The sequence below is a fragment of the Astatotilapia calliptera genome, chromosome 17, assembly GCF_964374335.1.
Source record: "Astatotilapia calliptera chromosome 17, fAstCal68.1, whole genome shotgun sequence".
Classification (NCBI taxonomy): Eukaryota; Metazoa; Chordata; class Actinopteri; order Cichliformes; family Cichlidae; genus Astatotilapia; species Astatotilapia calliptera.
This window is the reverse complement of record NC_137438.1, coordinates 28512777-28534171: the sequence shown is the minus strand read 5'-3', so window position 1 is coordinate 28534171 and position 21395 is coordinate 28512777. Positions and strand designations below refer to the sequence as shown.

The window sequence follows — 21395 nt, the reverse complement described above, 5'->3', positions numbered from 1 at the left end:
CAATTGAAATATTACTTTCACCATTATTAGCTGCCAGTTTAATGGAGTCCATAGAGAGCAGAGAAGGAGAGAGAGAGGAGGCCCATGTGGACTGTTGGGGGTTTGAGCATCGTTACACGCTTTACTTGGTTAAGCCACTGCAGTGGCGAAGAAGTTGAAGTACATTAGGAATTCCTGGGCTGCCTCCAATAAAGAATCTCTAATGAAAAACACTGCACAGAGAGGGAAGGTGGAGTAGGAGGGAAATAAAGTGTTACACCAGCTGTTTTCTCTGATGTGTGTGTGGTGTGTCATAAAGGTTGGAGGAGGTGGAGGGGGTGCACCGACGAGCCTCGATGTTAATGGACTGAAGAGGGTCGCCTGTGGGTTCAAAGAGGCGGGCATAGCAACAAAAAAAGAAATGGACGAGCAGCTTGTATCATATGTTACCTTTGTCATGTGGTTTTTCACAGAAGACCGCAAAATGGGTTTTTTTGGTAACACCTGTGCTACCCTACCACCTACCCCAGAGAAGGAGGCGTGTGCATGAAAATGCGTGTTTCATTCCTACAGTGCTTTAATACTTTTTATCTGTTTCTGATTTTAAGACACTCTTTTCTTCAAAGAGTAATATTTGTTCTGAAAATTTTCATTTGTGACATTGCTTCAGCTTTATTTTTTCAGCTTTGTTTCCATTTGGATCTTTTTAGGTGTTTGTGATTTTGGTAATATCTCAGTTTAATCTTGTTCCCTTCTCTCAGTTAGTGATTTGGTTCTGGATACATAAAATGTGATGCAAATGTTAAAATATTTCCAAGCATGTTTTTGTTTCTGACAGTATTTCTGTTTTTCTCACAGCAGAGTTTGTGGTTACTCTCTATTAATGCTCCACAGTTTTCTTTTGTTTTTATTCCACATAATTTTCTAAAGTGCAACATCAGCTTATTGAGATGAGACAAGACTGATGCCTAACAGAAGTCTACCGACTCACTCGCATATTATTCCAAAGGTAAAATACTGAGGCTCAAAATTCTGTTTTGCTGTTTAGGCAATGTGGATTTGGTGAACCGATTGCTCCTCGATGCTGGCATCACCTCCGATCTAATCAAGATATGGAAAGAAAACGATCCGATGTAAGTGAAGCACCGGTATTTGGTAAAGAATGACCAGGTGGAAAAAATTGAACACAGGTGGTTCAAGTATTTCAGTTAATGTCAAAGATAAAGCACATTCCAGTTTTTGTAACGGTATGCTTTACAGCTTTATTTTACTCTGCTTGTCAGAAACGGTGTCATGTCCAGATATGTTGCGACTGAAGGAGGGATCACACGAGTCTACCCCACAAGGTATTTCTTAGATGATCAAGGGCAGGGTTGATTTAGGATCATGGGAAGAAATATGTAGTATGTTTAGGATTATCTGATAAAGTATTATGATGTGGTCTGCTTATAGAGCACCAACTTACCAATGTAGTGCTTGATTTTTAGTGGTTATGGCATAAAGTCAGATTTGTTATGTATGTTTGGATATAAATGTATATCCATTTACTGCTGTATGTCAGTGGGTGATGGTGGTATAAGCTGAGGAAAGTGGCCCATTGGACCTTATACTTTGGTCCCTAGGTGCTTGACCCAGCTTCTCCTGGGGATTGCCAAGGCTTTCCCAGGCCAGATTGGATATTTAGTTCCTCCAGCAAGTTCTGGGGTTTCCCTGGGGATCCTACCAGCAAAACATGTCTAGAATACCTCTACATAGAAGCATTCCAGCCATCTTAACTGGTCCTTTTCTGTGAGAAAGTCCAGCTACAGTATTCTGCCCCTCCTCTAGCTACCTAAACTTCTAGAGTGATCCCACAGAAAAGTCAATATCCAGTTAGTTCATACACCTTGAGTAAAGGTCGAGCAATAGCTTGACAAATAAATTTAGAACTTTGTCTCCATCCCTATATCGCTCCTATCAACGATAGTGGAGTCAAAAAAGTGGCATCTTACTATATAAGTCACATGACTAGAACTCAACATCCCGTCTGTTGTTTAGGATACGATGGAGATCATGAAACTGTAAAGAGCTTTTAGAAAATCCCAATAATCAAACGGATGGTGACAGTAGGAAGAAAAAAAACTCTTCTTCGGTTGGGGATGAGGGGAAACAGAACAGAGAGAGAGAGGACAAAAGGTATACTAGAGAGAGAGAGAGAGAGTCCAATCTATTTTTTTCTCAAGGATTGTTGCTGAAGAATTGTTTGCTTTCATTTAGCACCCTTCAGAGTGATGAGTGATTTATGGGTTGCTTCCCATTCTGGTAAAACCTGTATTTTACTGAATCATTTCAGGTTCAGTTTTAAGGAAGTTTTATTCTTACTTACAGGATAGGGTAGCACGATCTGATATCCTCGTGTTGGTGTTGTTCCCAGATCATCATACTAAATGTTGTTCCAGGATCAACATTGCAAGTGACCAATCAGAATGTTGTGACGTCATACTTTTGCGACTTCGGGAAAAACCGGCGTAAAACCAAAAACTGTACTTAAGCTGCGAGAAACCGCCTCTGTCCGCCGATCAACGGACCCTGACCCTAACCCTAACCGTAACCCTTTAATAAACAGTAAGCAGAATTGATATTGTCCTTGCAACATTGGAATTGCATAAATGCACGAATGGCTTGGCGCGCAAAAGAATAACGTCACAACAATGTGATTGGTCACTTGCAATGTTGAACCTGGAACAACTTTTTCATGATGGTCTGGGAACATCACCAACACGAGGATATCAGATCATCCGGATAGGGTAAGTCATTGGCAACTCTGGTCTGTGGGGTACCGCAAGGCTCTGTCCTTGGACCACTTCTGATTTCTTTATGCATATTACCCCTGGGACAGGTTATCTGTAGGCACAGTGTTTTCACTGCTATGCAGATGACACAAAGCTTTACATCTCTTTAACACTAAAGGCAGTCATCAAGTTAATTAACTAATTTTATATCCAATATATTGAATGCTAGATGGCACAGAACTTCCTGCAGCTAAACATGGATAAGACAGAAATAATCGCTATCATCTCTTCTTAGCAAATGTTTAAAATTTGTTTTTAATTTACCTGTTTTTTTTATTTTCTTCTCGCTTTTTAATCTTCTCCTGCTACCAGCATTCCCCTAATACTGTTTCATCTTTATCTCTTCTTTAAATATTTTATTGCTATTTGTTTCCTATCTTGTTTTTGATTTTTGAAAGGTGCTCTATAAATACATTTTATTATTACTGTTATTAAATGTGAGCGTGATAAACAAAGAACTGCAGTTAGAATTAGATCTATAGATATTAGAGTCAAAAATGTGGTCGTGGTAGTATTAGATTGGTAATATTTGAATGCACTCGTCTTTATTTTTACAGTAATGGCCTGGACTGGACTGGACAAGCGGAGACGTATGATTTAAGCTTCTACAAGCGAAGTTTGGACAACGATCTGTACATCTTCACTCCAACTGTATTCGAAAATATTTGTGAGTAACAGCTACTCGGTTGTGTCATCACCTAAGAGTTATTCTCTCCCAAAGACAACTTTGGCTAAAATACCTAGAAAGCCTCTTTGAAGATCCAGCTCGTCCGTTACTACTCCACGTCACTGTGTAACATATTTGTGCAATGCCGTACAACCTGCAAAGTAAGCTAAAGAATGACTGGCTACAACGCAGTCACCAGGGTGTTCAACACAGTTCAGTGTTCACAAACATATCAGTGTCAAGCTATAAAGAGGCAGACACTGTCTGAGCTCTAAATAATTAGCTGTTAAATCTCTCTATCGGGGGCTTGTGGGAAATAAACCCACAACAAGGCTTGAGCCTTTACCTCAGTTCTCACCTTTGTCTTGACTTTCACCTTCACAGAACTAAATGGTTACAATGTATTGTGATCAGATCTGGTTCTCTTGTGCTCAGATTGTGATTCTAACTTAGAGTCACACTCAGTAACTAACTTATTTTTTCTGAAGTCAAAAGCGCTTCAGTAGTATACAGTGTTTTTATACAGTAAACCATACAGTTGTATGAATGAGTCACTAAAGGAGCATCAAATGGACAGTTTAAAAGAAAGTTGAGTGTAGTGGGTGAGGGGACAGCAGTAACAATTTTGTGAATTGTCTGTGAAGGTTCTCTGTCATCTAGGTCATGATAGTCCAAGGAGCTTGGAAAGAAAAGCGTCTGGACTTCTTTAAGTTGCTTGAAGACATTTCACGTCTCGTCTGAGAAAGTACAACATAGAAGAGCCACCTCGACGGGACAAGACTCGGCAGTCCATCTCCATCTAAAGGACAAAGGTCACTCTTTCTAGGAAACCAATGTTGACATTATGGACAGAGAAGACAGATGGTTTGAAAGAGGAGTGAACAAAGCCATCTATGTCCACTGTGAACGGCCCTCTTTGAACAGAGGCAGTGGTTTACGACAACAACTGTCTGCCATCTATAATCCAGTTCTGAGATCCCTTCCCAGACGCTTTAACTCCCACTCACATCCCGGGCCTTTTGACTTCAGGAAATCACATGATGGGGTGGGGAAAGGTCTCACAATCAGTTCACCCGAAAGCTTGGCTGATTGTGACCCACACCCGTTTTCACACCTTAGCTCGTGTGATTAGGTAGAGGATCATTAGGGGGTCCATGTCCCTCTTGTGGGGACACTCCCACAGGGCTTAAATCTGGGACTCTCCACCATTTGATCATAGAAATGAAGAAGCTTCTCGGATGAGAAGTGAAACGTCTTCAAGCAACTTAAAGAAGTCCAGACGCTTTTCTTTCCAAGCTCCTTTGACAGTTTTGTGAATTGTTAATTTGTTTAGTTTGCTAACTTTTAACGATAAAGCCAGTAAATTGTTAGTAGCCATAAAATGAAAATGTGCACATACCATTTTCAATGCAGCGTTTCCTTGGTTTTTCTTGTAGCTCAATATGAGGGTTCAGTTCTAGTGAGTAAAGCAGTAAACCTCAAGATTGACGATACCACACTCAAACCAGCTGGTAAGAACACACGTGCACAAATACAAATCACAACCCAATGAGTGTTTACATATTTAAGGCCCATTTCTCATGCTCCATCTTTTATTAAACCGCCTACACATAAACACACTTACGCTTAAAGCGATGCATCTTATTTATAGATCCACACCCTATAATGTGAACTTCTTTTCCTCCAACAACACTTGCTGCTTCTAATTTAATAGCCACTACGTTTGTCTATTTCTTCTTCCCTCTGCCATAGATACACAAACACACATACACAAACCACACATCAAGTTGTCTAGTTGTCTGTGATCTTTAGCCAAGTTCCATTTTCTGAGTTCAGAGTGGAAAGTTGACACAGAGGTCCGGTATGATCTAGGATGTCTGGCTTTTGTGTTTTAACCCAGTGGTCGGTGTACATTTGGACATAGATATGTGGAGAGAGATCTTCTCCAACACCTCACAGAGAAAAAGTGTGAGTAGATCCTATCTTGATGACATATTCAGCATGTGCGCAATTAGATACATTTTGTCGTTCCTATCAGTTTTCATCATTTTGCCCCTTTATGTTTTCAAGTGCAAGGATGAGCTGTGTGGCTGTACGATAGGCGATAAGGTAAGAGGTTCGGGTATGTAGAAAATGTTTTGCTGTTAGTTTTGGATGAAAATCAGCGCTGGTTTAATTATCTGTTTAATTCCAGAATTTAAACTGTTATATTCTGGATGATGGAGGCTTCTTGGTGATGACCAATCAGATTGACCATTTTAATGAGGTGGGCCTCTGGATTTTGTCCTTTTTTTTTTTTCTTTTTTTTTTCCATTCACACAGCAGTTGAAAATATAGTGATTCTGAGTGCCTGATTTAATGTGACCAGAACTCTGCAGTCCTGCGAAAGCTTAACACCCCATCATTTAGTAGTTTATAGAACCACCTTTGGGAGCATGAACTTGATGTAATCATTTTCTGTATAACTTTATCAGTGTCTCACATCATTGCAGAGGAATTTTAGCTCACTCTTCTTCCTAACATTGTTTAGTTCATTAAGGTTTGCTTGCATTTGTTTGTGCACTACTTTCTTAAGGTCACGCAACAGAATTTCAATTAGGTCGTTTGGAGAATTTGCACTTTGACTGGGCCATGGCAACATTGTGATTCTTTTCTTTGTTAGTCATTCGTTTGTAGATTTGCTACTATGCTTGGGGTATTTGTCCTGTTGAATGACCAAGTGTCAGCCGAGGTTTAGCTGTTGGACAGATGGCCTCATATTTGACTCTCATATTAAGGTGAATTTGCTCGGACATCCGCTGCTCAGATGATTGTGGAATTATGTTAAAAGCCATTTGAATTCTCCTCATCTGGAAACTGCCACAACTTTGTATCTAATTAGCAGTACCTGGCTACTACCTACCTTGGGAACAGTAAGGGTGTGTTTAGTTTTTCACAGGACATAGAACCCTATAAAAACATAACTTTTCACATGAGTGTATAGATAATGTAACAACTGATCAAATTCTGTTCATGAAATGAAATTGGAGGTTCAAGGTAAGCTGGATTTAAGTTGAAATATTTTGTGTCAAAACAATATTTCTTTCATTTTTCTTTACCTTGAAAGAAATTCTTTTTTTACTGCCAGAGGACTTACATGCTCAAAGTTGAATTGAATTCAACAACCAGTCATTTTACACACAGACTGACCTTTTCCTGGACTCACCTAATGCAGTTTGTCTTTAACTTGCCAGCTTTCTAATACAAAGCCCATAAAATGTTTGAATATCACAACAAATCTTTTGTGAATCTTCAGTAAGCCTAAATTTGCTTTTTTATTACTAAAAAAAAAACATAACAAGGGAGCCTAATAAAATTTTCCCATGGCTTCCTATTATTAGCTAATTCAAAAAGCCCAAATACAGAAAATAAATGTTATTGTCCTATTCTAAAGGCTGACACTGGGCCTCTGTTGTCATCTGAGTAAATGTTTTCATGCCACCTCAACTCCTTCCCTAATCAGAGTTGGGTGTATGGTGGATAAATCAGTAGCCTCAGCAGTACTAAAAACCCAGTGACCTTGTTTATAAAAGGCAGTGTGCCCTCAATCATATTTCTCTCTCTGTGAGCTTCCCCTTTTCTCTCCCTCTTACTATGTCCTTCTCTCCCCAGCTTATTCCTTTGCTCTCTCCAAAACGCCCTCCGGGAGTCTGCAAGCTAGCAGTGCCGGGACTGTTAATTCATTATTTGCGTTATTGCACGTGGAAAGAAAAGAAGGCTCACTTTACCTTTATAGATTAAAAGATTTATATACTCTGCGAATGTTAAGATAAAGAGGAATGAATATATGGAGGACAGCTTGTTAACAGTGACCTGAGCGATTGACTGCATTCATAAAGTACAAACACACAGAACACTACTTACTGTACACACACCCTACTGGAAACACTGTTACTTAAACACTTCCATGCACACAGTCATGTGATACCTCTGATATACTGAGGCAAACTACTTCCCCCAAGTAAAAATTTATGGCTGCCCGATGGACTGTGTTAATCAGATTATACCGAAGTCAGTCATCCTGGTTTGAGAGTGATTTGCTGTCTGTTTGTCTTTAAATTCTCTGAACTTTTTTTGCACATGTCTACAGTTTCACGACTTTTTGTTGCACGTGTTTTACTTTGTGTGGGGTTTTTTTTTTTTCCAGCAAATTTACAATCACTGACCACTTTATTAGGTACACCTGTTTAACTGCTCAATCAGCCTATCGCATGGCACTAACTTAACACATTTAGGTATGTAGACATGGTCATGATGGCCAGGTTCAAAGCAAACATCAGGCTTCTGTCAGCTGAGAACAAGAGGCTACAGTGAGGCTACAATTAACATAGACTCACTAAAATTGGACAGAAGAAGACATTGCCTATTCAGATGAGTCTTGATTTCTCCTGCAACCATTTAGATAGCAGTTCAGAATTTGGCATGAACAACACGAAAGCATGCTGCCTTGTAGGCGGCGGCTGGTAGTGTAATAGTGTGGGCACATATCACGCCCCCCCCTTAAGTATTATGTCAATGCCATAGCCTACCTTGGCATTGTTGCTGGCCATAATTACATGATGGCTTGATAACATTATCTTTTGATTGCTGGTTCCAACAGGATAACGCACCATGTCACACAGCTCGGATCTTTCATAATGGTTTCTTTAGTGGACTCAAATGTCTTCCACATTCACCAGATACTGTAACTGTCGTCAGTGGTGAAATGGAGGATTGGCATCAGGGATGTGTAGCCGACAAATCTGCAGCAATTACTGTATATATTTCTGTCATGTTGGTATGGACAAACATATCTGAGGAGCAGTTCCCACACATCTTTGTATCTCTTCTACAAAAAAATAGGTGGTTTTGCAGGCAAAGAGTGTCCAGTTCAGTACTAGCAACGTGTACCTAATAAATAGTTAGGCAAAAGTATAATGATAAATTCAAATTATCAAGAAGCTTAGGCTCTCTGTAAATGAACAATCCCAACTACAATATCAATTTTAAAAGTTTAGTAGTTTTGGCTGTGTTCAACCATTTATCTGCGGGCTGTAGGTAGTTTGTGGACCTTGAGGCATGTTTACTACTCATGTATTAGTCATGTAAATTATATGATTTCTTTGTGCAAGTTCTTATTTATTTATTTTTTAATTATAATTATTATTCTGTGCCCTGAATACCTGATCCCTGCTGCAAAACTAGATTGGGAAATTCTTCGGTGAGATCGACCCTTGTATTATGAGAAGCTTGATCAACTCGTCTCTGTACACCAATAAGAGTACGTATAACTACCAGTCGCTCTGTGATCCCAAGAAAGAGGACAAAACATCTGCCGGGTTGCGATCCGTCTACGTGGTAAGTTACATAAGCCAGAGACTATAAACACACGCAAAACCTATCACACAAACTGAGCCACGCATTACTGCACACCTACACGTTCTGATATCCATACGCAAATTAATTTCCCTGCATGAACAGAAGGATAGACGCAAGTAAATATGATGCAATTTGTACTCATACCTGCTTGATGACATGTATGCACACATACACATATACACACGTCACTCTAAAGGGAGCCATACATCTGGATAGTGCAGACAGTAGGGAAAGCAGAGGGAATGGTGAAAGCATGGCTAAAGTGGATGTTTCAGAGTAAAAGATTGCTTGGCTAACACATCAAGCAATGTACAAGCTGGCACTTTTTTTTGTCACTTACAAAAAGTGCAACTTCCAGTGGAATGATGTAAATTATCTGCCGATTTTACAGTAACACTGATGCTTTCCCTTGATGTTAAAATGTTTCCTTCATAGGAAGAGGCAATAAGCCGAAACTTAATAGAGGTATTTGTATTTGTAAAAATTTCAAATCATTTACTATACAAACAAAACTGTCATTTCCCAGCTGTTACCACATATTCGTACATGGTCTAGTGACCAAGGTGAGATGAAAGACGCAGATATCTTCTGATCAAAGACTCTGTCAGCAGCCAGTGTAACACGGTTAGTAAAGCCTCCTTGATGACTGAGGACACCGTCAACTAAAAGGAAAGAGTACAGCACTGATTCACCGAAACAAGGCCCTCGCATGCTAACTATAATCAAAGCAACATGTTGGGGCTTTTATTTAAACTGTGTGCTACTTTGTTTTCTCACTGGTTCTTTGTTTACATAGTTATCCTCACATCTGTTGACGAGGACTGTGCTCTAATTTCCTCACAAAGGAGGAAAATAAAACCTCTGGCTGGAACTTTCGGTCTTTGTGCTGTGCAAAACTAGACAGCTACTGTAAACACAAACAGGATATTCAGACAGGCTCAACCAGCTTAAAATGAATGCTAAACTATTCATTGTAGGTTTTATTTGGTGCTCATCTAATATTCTTTTCTCATTTTCTCCCTTTAAGCCCACAATAGCAGATATATTAAATTTGGGATGGTGGGCAACTGCTGCTGCCTGGTGAGTTCTTTTTGTTATTTGTTTGATTTTTAAATTTTTTTTTTAAATAATATGGTCTGAAATGGTGTCATTCCATTATTAGCTGAAATATTCTCTATAGAAGCAGGAATTTTAAGTCCTTAACCTCAAAATACATGGAAAGCAGGATTTGTTCCTCCACATGGACGTATAGCATCTGTTTAATAGCTGATTTTTTTTTTCCCTAGACAGTCTACATTCCAGGAAATCATCTCTTGATTTATGTGCTGTGTCACTGTCTTGATGTCATTACAACATGTTTAATAAAAATTTATTTTAAGGCCACTCAAAATGTACCCATATTCACGCCCTTAAAGCAAATATTAGGACTTTTCAACTACAGTATGCAAATTGCTTGAGCTAAACCTCATTTCTTTATATTTTGTGTCAAGGAGCGAGACTACTTTTTAAAGTACTCTCTAGCTTTAGATGTCCAGGCTTTGCGAAAGTCTCTCAACCTTGTTCTTTGGACATTGGCTGCTTTTTCGCTACATTTTCAGTCCAATTTCTCAACCATTTTCAGATGAGTGTTTTGTTTGTTGTTTTTTAAGCCACTTAGCACCTATGAATCATCCAAGCTTAAAAGGGCTCTTAACTCAAGAAAAAGAAATCTGTATGACTGGAAAACAATCTATGGAAGAGTCGCTGTCAAGAAGCCGATCTTAGGGAAGAGAAAGAAATATATTGTGGCAGTGGCAACTGGTCTTATGGATCAAAATTTGACATTTCTGGTTAAAATCAGCAATATATGTGGTTAAAAATATATGGAGGAGGTTGCCAATCAGACCTGATTGCAGTGGCTTCATTCTTTAGCATAACAATGATCCCAAACACACTGGATAATGGATTGGATTTATATAGCACTTTTCAAGGCAACCAAAGCGCTTTACAATGCCACTATTCATTCACTCTCGCATTCACACACTGGAGGCACACAGATACGCTTCCCAACCCCCTGAGCCACAGTCGCCCCGATAAAAGCATAATGTAAAGAAATGTATAGAAAAGCAAACAATGGAACGCTATTAGTCATAGATTGGCCTCCCCAGAGCCTGAACCTTAGTATTATTGAGGTAGTTTGGGATCATCTTAACAGAGAATGAAACAAAAGGCATCCAAAGAAGAGCTTCGCATGTCTACCAAGAAGCTTAAAGAACTAATCTTTAAGACTATTTAAAGAAATTACAAGACAGTTGTCCTAAAGTCTCGACTATAATGCCTGCTTTCCATAAGCCTGCTTCGGTCCACGTGTGTCCGAGTGATTTTTATCATCAGAGCTTGCCTAAAGGTGATCATACCAAGTAATAACTTTCAAGCTGGTTTGAATGATACGAACACTATTTTTGACTTACATGTTGTATTTCCACCTACGTTTTCACATTTCAAGAAGTCAGTGTTCCTATTTCCCATTTTCCTAGCAAAATATAAAAAAAGAGTGACGGCTCAAGACGTTTGCACAGTAATGAAAATATGAAAATTGGATAGAATTTAGTTAGTTTAGCAGTTTGGTTTTAGCTTGCATGAGTACTTAAATAGATTTTTGTTTTAATGTATATAAAATCTAATGAATTTAACTATTTGTTTGTGTCTGGGATTGCTTTTTTGCTCTTAGGTCAGTAATGCAACAGCTAGTGGTCAGCATCACATTACCTAACTTCGGGGAAGCAGGTTGGTTCCTATTAATTTCACATGAGAACAAGGGGGTTGAATTGTTTCTAAGAAATGTCTGCAGATCTGTACAGCCTGGATTGCCTCCTTATGGAGAATTAATTATGATGGATGTTCTGTTTATTTTGAAGTCAGTGTCATTTTTACAAATAGTTACAACCTCATCCTTAGAGGAACTTAGCAGGCTTAGGTTTGTATGTATTAGGAAAAACAGAATACCAGGCCTCCCTCTCTCTTTGTTAAAGACACTTCTTTTCATATGACTTTGGCAAAATAGAAGTTTTAGTTTATTAAAGCTTTGGAATTAGTTTTATGCTGTCATCCCCATGAAAATGCGAGAACTGGTGTTAATGCCCAGAAATGTTCCTTTTTTTTTCTCTAAATTTAAATATTACTATTTACATGGCTGGTTTCTCCTGGGAGGAGGGCAATAAACTTTATCTCTTAAGCTGCTTTAATTGTCACATATGAACAAAGGATAAATGTACTATTTGTACAGCACTCCCTTCATGTTGAACCTACAGAGAATGATTGTCTGTGTTAGGTTTTCTTTAAAGCTCAGTGTCATAGCAAAATGTAGACACAAACAAAATCAAATGGAATGGTAAAAGAAACTGTAGCTTAATCAGCTTTACAGAGGATAGCAAAATTCCCTTTAAATACTCAGGAAAAAATGCTCCAATGATTCCTCTATCTTTTCCTGTAGCATATGAAACGCTGGAAAAATCCTTATGAAGGGAAAGGAGATGATGCTGTCGATTCAAAACGACACAAATGCCCACTGTTAACGAAAATATCAACAGATTGACAGAAGTGTCAATTGAGGAATGTGCCAGAACTTGTGCTCATAAGCAGATATCCTTGGAAACTTTCAAAAGCTCACAGGCAAACTATGAATGTTACACTACTTAAAATTTACAATCTACTCGTTATGACGTTGTTTCGTTGTGTGAAGCGCTTTGGGTTCACACAAGTGCTCTCTAAATAAAAATAATTCAAAACACAACTAAATGAATGCTAATGTTTGGCGTAGGTATAATAGGTGAAAATATATCAGAGCTGTTGTTTTAATTGTGTGTTAACCAAAAATATACCTGAATGTACTTCTACAGCTACTGATGATGCACCGGATGTGGAGAAGGAGGTCTGCATCAAGGAGGAATATCAATACTACTTTGAGAATGACAGCCTGTCTTTTAGAGGCGTAATCGACACAGAGAAGTGCTCAAGGTAAACCGTAAAAACCCGTCCCAGCTACACAATAGGCACTTGCTGTGTAGACGCTGACAGAGAATAATATCTGTAAAATACCTGATGTGGGCCTAAAACCTTTCAAAACATTTGCATGCCATAAAAGTGAAGTCAAGTCACTTGGCATTTTCATGTGTGATTTGTGCATGTGCACGGGCATGTGTGGTGTTTTAAGGTCCCTCTTGCCGGCTAATGGAGTGCCTGCCTGCGTGCCGCGTGGAATTCCTGCACTTTAGCTGCACACACGTTTCTTTTTAACGACCACTATAAAAATAAAATAAAATAAAAAAGCGGAGCAAATCATTTGAGCACCAGCAACATGTGGGTCTCAGTAAAGTTCTCGGAGGACAGCGGCATGGTAAGGCAGGTTTGTGTGTCCTTATGAGCATAGTTGACAAACTTGACTGAGTGATCCACTGTGTGTGCAGACCAATAGCTGACTACTTTTGTGGAAAAGAGATGACAATTACTGCATCTTCACTTCACTGCTTTCTGGTTAAACATTCAACTTCCTTGTATCTCTTGTGAGCATGTTTGAATGAAATCATATCTTTCCTGGACTCAAGCCCACGTGTCAACAACTGCTTTTGTGTCTCTTGTGTGTCTTCCCTTCTCCAGGCTCTATCACGTCGAAAGGCTGCCCAAGACGAACCTCGTCTTCATCGTTGCAGAAACAGAACATGGCTGTGAATGTCAGGAAAAGATATTAAAGCAGGAAGAACAGGAGTGTATCCTTTTACTAAACACCAGCTATAATCTGGTAGACAGTGTGTACACTTGACTCAGGGAACAGATGTTCATAAAGTTTGTGCTTTGGAGAACATAGGCGCTGATTATGACTGATATTTTTCACCACTCGCCATTTAAAGAGGACTTGTGGTAAACAACTGAATGTTCATTCTCCAAGCTTCTGTAAAAGGGTTGTTTTCCATTATCGACAGCGGTTACCGTGGAGTATTTCCCTCATTTGTGTCCTTTAGAATCCCACACCCACAAAAATGATCATCTCCGCCATAATTGACATTTACAAATTGGCCCAGAATGAGAGACTTGTAATGCTTTGGTTTCTAAGTCTGTATGGCAGATGGTTTTGTGGGATAAGTCTGAATAGCTTACAAACAAATCAATGATGTTCTCGCAAATACACAGAGCTGTGATCAATTAGAGGTAAAGCCTCTTGGAAAACACCATTGTAGAACATGATGGCTGCGTCATTGCAGTATTAAGCAACGTATTCCAACTAGTGTCTTTGTTTAGTAATCAAGATGTATGATTTAACACTATTCCAGCTGTACGTAAAAACTGTGTATTCTGAACAAAGCACTATTTGTTGCTGCTATTACTAATGCAGAATCAATCAGAAGTTGTCATGTTCCTGACTTCAGTAATCCAGCACAAGGGCCTGATCCTTGTCAATTGGCTTCCGAGCCGCGGTACAGGAAGGGACCTGCAGCTTGTTTTGATAACAATAGTCATGTAAGTGCCTTTAATCAGACTTGGATGATGTTTTCCCCTTTTTTAAAAAAAATGGTTGTTCTGTGCTAGTTTATCATCTCCAGTCTGCAAAGACCTTTTGTCTGGCTTTCCGGTGAATGGGAGACAAATATTTTCTCTCTGTTTATCTTCTAAGGAAGATATTTGGATTCTTTGTTGGGTTCTCTCTGGGGTACTCTGGCTTTCTTCCTTAGCCTCAGACATGCACTTAGTGGGGTTAGATTAATTGCTGATTAAAATTGCCCATTGGTATGACTGTGGCTTTGAATGATTGTCTGCCTCTCTATGTTAGCCCTACGACAGACTGGCAACCTGTCCAGGGTGTAATCCGGTTCTCGCCCTATCATAACTGGGATAGGCTCCAGATCCCCGTGACCCTGATAAAGATGAGCAGAAGAGAATAGATAAATGGATGGACTGATAACAGCAGACTTTTTCAGAGAAGATCTGCAACACTCAATGACCTTTAACTAGATATACAACCAACAAGCCTTTACTGAGTGTAGTTATATTGGAAAGAAAGACCATTGCAAAGCTTTTTGTACCATGCACTCTCCAGGCACTTTAATAGGTACACCTGTTCCTCTGCTCAATAATGCAAAAGCGAAGCAGCAACTCAATGCATTGAGTCACATAGACATGATAAAGATGACCTGCCGAAGTTCAAAATGAGCATCAGAAAGGACAAGAAACTTGAGTTTGTCTTTGAATGTGTCTTTGAACGTGACAGTTGTTCATTCTAGTATTTTCAGAGTATTTCGGAACTCCACAAACTAGGTTTGCAGAAAATGGTCCAAAAACAGTCTAAAATACCCAGTGATTAACAGTTGTTTAGATCAAGATGCTTGTTGATGCATGAGGTGAGAAGAGATTGACCAGACTGCTTTGAGCTGATTTTAAGACAACGGTAACTCGTTACAACCATGGTATGCAGAAGAGCATCCTAACACATTGAACCTTGAAGCACTTGGGCTACAGCTGCAGAAGACTGCAATCATGTCAGCTAATAACAGGAAACTGAGGCTGCAATTTACATTGCCTCACCAAAATTGGACAATAACAGATAAGAAAAATGTTGCATGGTCTGATGTGTCGCGATTCCTCCTGTGACATTCAGATGGCTGGCTCAGAATTCAGTATAAACAACGCTGAGGCACTGAGCCTGCCTTGTTCAACCTTTAAGAAAATGTTGCGTTATTTATTCACTTTATGACTACAGTGTACCCATCCTCTGATTATTGATAACGCACCATGATACAAGGTTCAAATCACCTCAGACTGGTTTCGGGAACATGACAATGAGTTCATTGTACTCAAATGGCCTCTACAGTCACCAGATCTCAATTCAATGAACTCCTTTGGAATGAGGTGGAACAGGACATTGGCATTGTGGATATGCAGGAAATGTGCGATACTATCATGTCTATATCCTCCAAAATCTGTGAGAAATTTCTCCAGCACTCTATTGAATCTTTGGCATGAAGAAATAAGAAATAGCCATGAAGGCAAAAAGGGTTCCAAGCTGGTGCTACATTAGTAAGGTGTACCTAATAAAGTGTCCAGGGAGTGTAATTTTAAGTTTTCACGATTCAAGCCTGTTTTCAAAATGCCTTTTTTACTGTGCGAAAAGCATTTTAGCGTTTTTTATTATTAGAGTAAGAAGTACCAACATAATAGAGGCCAATTAAGGAGAGACCAGAGTCATTTTGGTCAAAGCTCAAGTCACTTCCTCAAAGTCCTTAAGACTCTCTCCCAGTATGGGAACAATGTATCAGTGCTGAACCCATGGCACCTTTCCATAACTAATATCTTTACATCGTGCATGCCACTTCTCTTTTGGATTCTTTTGTCTTTTGTGAAATCCCTCAAAAGCTGTATGTGCGTAGGTTTCCCATGCAAAGATAAACAGTCAGTTGTTTCTTGATTTATGAATAACTAAGCTAAACAAACATTTTTATGAGCAGCACAGAATCTTTGCGTGTGAAACCCCTGTGCTTGAGTGCTTTGTTTGTTTTCACTCTATATTCTTTTTCCAGCGTCAAAGTTTTAAAAATGAACTCTTCTGCCTGCACTGTTGCTCACTTACACACGCATATGCAAACACCCACCCATCCACCCACACACTAACTTTCTCTCACACTTGTCTCTGAAGGGAATGCATCTGCCTTGTACTACTGTTTGTGTATGTAACCTAATTATTTCTTCCTTTTCTGCTCATATTTCCTTTCTAACCTGCTAACTATATGGACCCTTTGCTGCATGATTCTCTTTCTCTGTTTTCTCTGTTTCCCGCCTTATGATTGGCTGTTGATGGTTAGGATGAGGTCATGTGCCGAAGGAGCGCAGGCTCCCCATTGGCTTCTTCTCTGCTCATGTTACTGCTGCCACTGTTCATGTGCTGTCTCGGGTCAGTCCCATAACGCTCACTCGTTAACACTTTGTCATTATTTTCGAATGCTCGATCTTGTTCGTAACTCTTGCTTCTTTTTCCCTTGGTGTTTCAAGTCTTGTCTCCTCCCCCATTTTCATGTCCCTGCTTTGTTCCACTATTTTATCTTTTTCCATTGCTTTTCCACACATTTTCTCACCTGCTTCTCCTTCTTATTTTATATCACCATCTGACTTCACCTTCCCAACTTACATGCCTGTCCTTAACTGACTTTGAACTTCAAGCCATTCTCTTTGTATTATTCCCCATCAATCATTATCTGTCTTCAAATGTCTACTGGTTACTGATGTATCCGGATGCTAGCAAAAACAGACCGCTCACCTATCATCTACATCTAGATTTTATTTTCTTTTGCCAAAAAATATCAGGGGAATTCATTTATCCAAAGTTTTCCAGTCAAGTATGAAAAAAAACATCCTGATATCGTTTCATATTTTATGACCACATGTTTGATACCTGCATAGCTCATTTAGGGCGCTTTCTATGCTTCATTGTCCTTTGTTAATTCTGTTGTACAGTTGTAAAAAACCTGCAACTGTCAAGCTTTAGAGGACAGGATTTAGTCTGCAAAAGGAAATGTCACCAGCCACAGTGCTGTGCAAATGTCATGAGCCACCCCTCATTTATATTTTGCAAGGACAAGGGAAATGGGTACAGTGATTTATTGAAACAGGTGCAAACATAAATGGAAATGGAGTATGGCAATTCTTGAAAGTCGTTATTGCCGCCGTTATTCTTAGCCTGAACCCTCTGAGGCAGCTTCTTGGAATTTCTTGAAGTAGTCTTCAGAAACACTTCTCCAGACTTCTTGAGGAACATTCAAATATCTTCTTTGGATCGTGCCTGCCTTTTGTTCAAGAAGTCAAGATGATCCTACCCTGCAGAGCTCCGGACTCTGGGGAGGTCAGTTCCTGACTGATAGTGTTCCATTGCGGGTTTTTCTAGTCAGGTATGCTTTTACTGTACTGCCGATGAGTTCAGGATCATTGTCCCGCAGACAAATGAAGCTGTTCCCAATGAGGCACTTTATATATGACGTTGTATGTAAGCATTTATGATTCCATCAGTTTTGATACGATTCCTAAGACTACTGGCTAAAGTGCAACTCTAAACCATGACAGACCAACTCCACCGTGTTTTACGCATGTCTGTCAACACTCACTGTTATACCCTCTCCTGACCTCTGAATGTATTGACGACACTTTGAGCAACAAATGGATTCGGCACTCCTTAAGACCTTTTTCAGTCCAGTTCTTGTGTACTTTACCATACCTTACCTGGATCAATTGAATGTTCACATTTTTTCTATTTCTTAAGAAGATAACTTTAAGATATTTTTTTAGTTAGTAGCTCTTTGGGAACCAACTTGTTGGGTACAGCATGCCGTAACAAACAGCCTAAAGATACAATTTCAAAGTGGTTCTTTGCTAAGTGGTGTTTTGTGTAGACACAATGCTGCCTCATCCCTTGTGTTGGGTCCCTTTTTGCAGCTTGAATAACTCATAGGTCTGTGTTTGAAAAATCAGCCAATGTCCAAAGAAAGATTTTGAAAGACCTTCAGAAAAGCTCATTAACTATTGCTTGAGACCACTTACAAAAATTACAGGAAAGCCTAGCTGCTCTCAGCAAAAGATAAATTAAAATAGGGCTGGCTCAAAACCTTTTCATAGTACTGAAAAAAGAAGTGACATCATCAGATTCAACCTGTTAGATAATGAAGCTCACATTCATTTTTAAAATGAACACGCCAGTGTTGTAAAAAAAAAATGCTAAGAAAAATAGAAAAACAGATGTAGATATGCTCAGCTGTTTGTTTAGCTTATGTATTTCTTTTCTTTATTCCCAAACACAACATTAGGAAGTAAAGCTCAGTTACTACTACTGTACTGGTCACACAGCAGTGATTTTTCAAAGCAACTGCACTCAAGGCAGTCTTTAGGTCCTTTTCAAGGGAAGCCATAAATATGTAAAAAGACATTCTGATAAACCTATCTTAGAGTTTTATATAACTAAAGGCACAAGCAGCAGGGTAGTGAAATAATATTTTTAAGAGAAATACAGTGTTTATTTTTCTTCATCTGGTTGACTCAGCATATAACTGTCTATAAACATCATTTCTCCTTTTAAGCTTAAGTTACAGAATTCCTATTGGTGTATATATATCAGATTCAGTGCACTCAGAAAAATAAAGTATTATAAGAGTATGTACTTGTAATATATGTAAATGTTTTAGTGACTTTTTTTCTGTTACAAAAAGAGCAAAAGCAATGGAAAAGTTGTTGGTGGACTGCTTATATATATATATATATATATATATATATATATATATATATATATATATATATATATATATATATATGTATATGTATATGTATGTATATGTATATATATATGTATATGTATATATATATATATGTATATGTATATATATATATATATATATACATATATATATATATATATAGATATATATGTATATGTATATATATATATGTATATATATATATACGTACGTATAGAGATAAATGTATTCTCTGTAACAAATACTAACTTTAGTTTCTTTTTTCCCTGCTTGCCACTAGGAAGATAACGCTGACTGTGGCGGAGTGTCCGGCCTGACTCCGTCGCTGTGGCTAGTGCTGTCCCTTCAACTGCTACTGGTCTGGGTTGTGACTGACACCAGACACCATGCCATCCCATCATGACCTCCGAATAACATAATCCAACCCTGTATCTCCACCCCTTCGTATCTCCAACATGGCAACCAGCATGCAGCGCTGCCACCAAAATGATGAGCGCCCGATGAAAAGCGCTTTAAACAGACAAAAAAAACGTGAGCCCCGGGTTCTGCCAGTTTCTTTTGTATTATCAGCGGTTTCTCTTAAGGATTTCACCAGGGCACAAGTGACGAAAGAAATGCATATCAGAATATAATGATATGAAAGCTAGGAAAGACCTCAACCTATCTGTCCGTCATCCTTAAGTGGTGCCCGCCAGCTGAGATTAGAGGAATCCAAAGATTCGTTTTGATTGGCGAGTTTTTGTCTGACTTGGTTTCTTACAAAGAGACTCAACTGCCTTATAGTATCAGAGGGATTTGAATCACAATGGGTGGACTTGCTGTTTATTGAATATGCTGGGCAGTTATATTCACCACTGCCAGAAACAGCGCAGCCCTTTGCAAGAGTATATTTTGAATCGATTTGCAGTGGTTAGTTATTAGGTATTTATTGTTTTTTTGGTTAAGGAATTGGCCAAGATCAGAGCAAGAGATGCCAAATCATCACATCATCACGAGCTCTTGCCCTTCGTTTGCCTCATCTGGGTTGCTCGTAATAATATTGTCTCAGTCTGATTTTTAGGTAACATTACCCAGAGCATTTACACAGTGTCTCTGAGGACATTGTCTTCACTTCACTATGCTGTTCTTTAATGTAGATGCTGTTTTTTGCAGTGTGAAAGTCATGTTCATTGTTATGTTTTTGCACAAAAGCGGAACCTCCTACTGCCACAGAGTGCTTGTTTTTGAGTGTACAGATTTTGACATTGTAGCTGATCATATGGATTTTCTGCCTTGGTTTTGGATTGCCCCGGTAAAAACTTTGCTGCCATAGCACGCATAAACCAGTCAGGACAAGCTTGGCTGGTGTCCTGTACCTACTCAGTGGACAAAATCTCTAGTGCCATGTGGACTCTGTGACTCATACAAACCCCCTTTTAGACTGTGGCTGCTGAATGGGAAATGGTAATAATAGTATTTAATTATTTAAAGGTTATTTGACTGAAAAGTCAGGATATCATTCTGCTTTTTTTTTTTATTATAGCCACAATTTTTAAAAAAAAGAGTTACAGGAAATTTGTATTCAACATTTATGTCAAAATTTGGTCAAAATGAAGGGAAAAGGGGTATATTTGTATTCACTGCTGTCACTTTTTAAATTAAATGACTACTGTCGGCACTGCAATTCAAAGTGCAGCTGCTGTTTCTCTTCACGGTTTGATCTCCTTGCTGAAGAGCTGAACAGCCTTTATATCTGTGTAGTGGTGAAGTTGCCTCTGTCATATTTATTATACTGTGATATCAGCTACTATACAAGAGCTTCATACTATCACTCTGGCTGATATATCAGTTTCTCAACAAAAAAAGTTCATCCTTTTTCATTTTGTGTGCCTTCTTCTCATATTTATTACATATATTAAAAATACCTACATAATCCATGTGATGTGCTGATACTACTGTACATGGTTTTATTAAATTTTTGTGATTGTAATTGCCAAAGAGAGAACAGTAAAGTACATTTCTTTATGAAGGGAAAAAAGCGCTAATCAGTCGAACCACTGCTTTAAAGCAAATATATCTGCTGTAAAAACAATAACAAATTTCACAGGGCCAAACTGGATTCCTATCAAAGCCAAATATCAATGTCAACGAATGAAAAACACTTCATGAATTTTGGGAGGAAAATATTTTGAATATGCAGTATGTGGAAAACCACTTGCTGCAATTATACAGCTCATTTGCCTACTTATACACAGACTTCAAACTTGGATGTGATTGTTT

General features: G+C 38.8%; 1 protein-coding gene across 2 annotated transcripts in view; it reads left to right on the top strand.

The window, feature by feature from the left end:
* cacna2d1a (calcium channel, voltage-dependent, alpha 2/delta subunit 1a) overlaps nucleotides 1-21113 on the top strand; it is a 96400-nt gene extending 75287 nt beyond the window's left edge. Inside the window, exons 25-39 of one of the 2 annotated variants that reach the window (XM_026146519.2) lie at nucleotides 1028-1112; nucleotides 1263-1325; nucleotides 3368-3477; nucleotides 4914-4988; nucleotides 5378-5445; nucleotides 5548-5586; nucleotides 5672-5743; nucleotides 8701-8853; nucleotides 9902-9954; nucleotides 11585-11640; nucleotides 12753-12870; nucleotides 13510-13619; nucleotides 14285-14367; nucleotides 16704-16792; nucleotides 19417-19591. In XM_026146519.2, coding sequence (XP_026002304.2) covers nucleotides 1028-1112; nucleotides 1263-1325; nucleotides 3368-3477; nucleotides 4914-4988; nucleotides 5378-5445; nucleotides 5548-5586; nucleotides 5672-5743; nucleotides 8701-8853; nucleotides 9902-9954; nucleotides 11585-11640; nucleotides 12753-12870; nucleotides 13510-13619; nucleotides 14285-14367; nucleotides 16704-16792; nucleotides 19417-19453 — 1211 coding nt within the window. In that variant the 3' untranslated portion in view covers nucleotides 19454-19591. Of the gene's footprint in view, nucleotides 1-1027; nucleotides 1113-1262; nucleotides 1326-3367; nucleotides 3478-4913; nucleotides 4989-5377; nucleotides 5446-5547; nucleotides 5587-5671; nucleotides 5744-8700; nucleotides 8854-9901; nucleotides 9955-11584; nucleotides 11641-12752; nucleotides 12871-13509; nucleotides 13620-14284; nucleotides 14368-16703; nucleotides 16793-19416 lie in introns of both variants that reach the window. The other variant, XM_026146521.2, reaches the window with a different exon arrangement.
* Nucleotides 21114-21395: the final 282 nt, after the last annotated feature.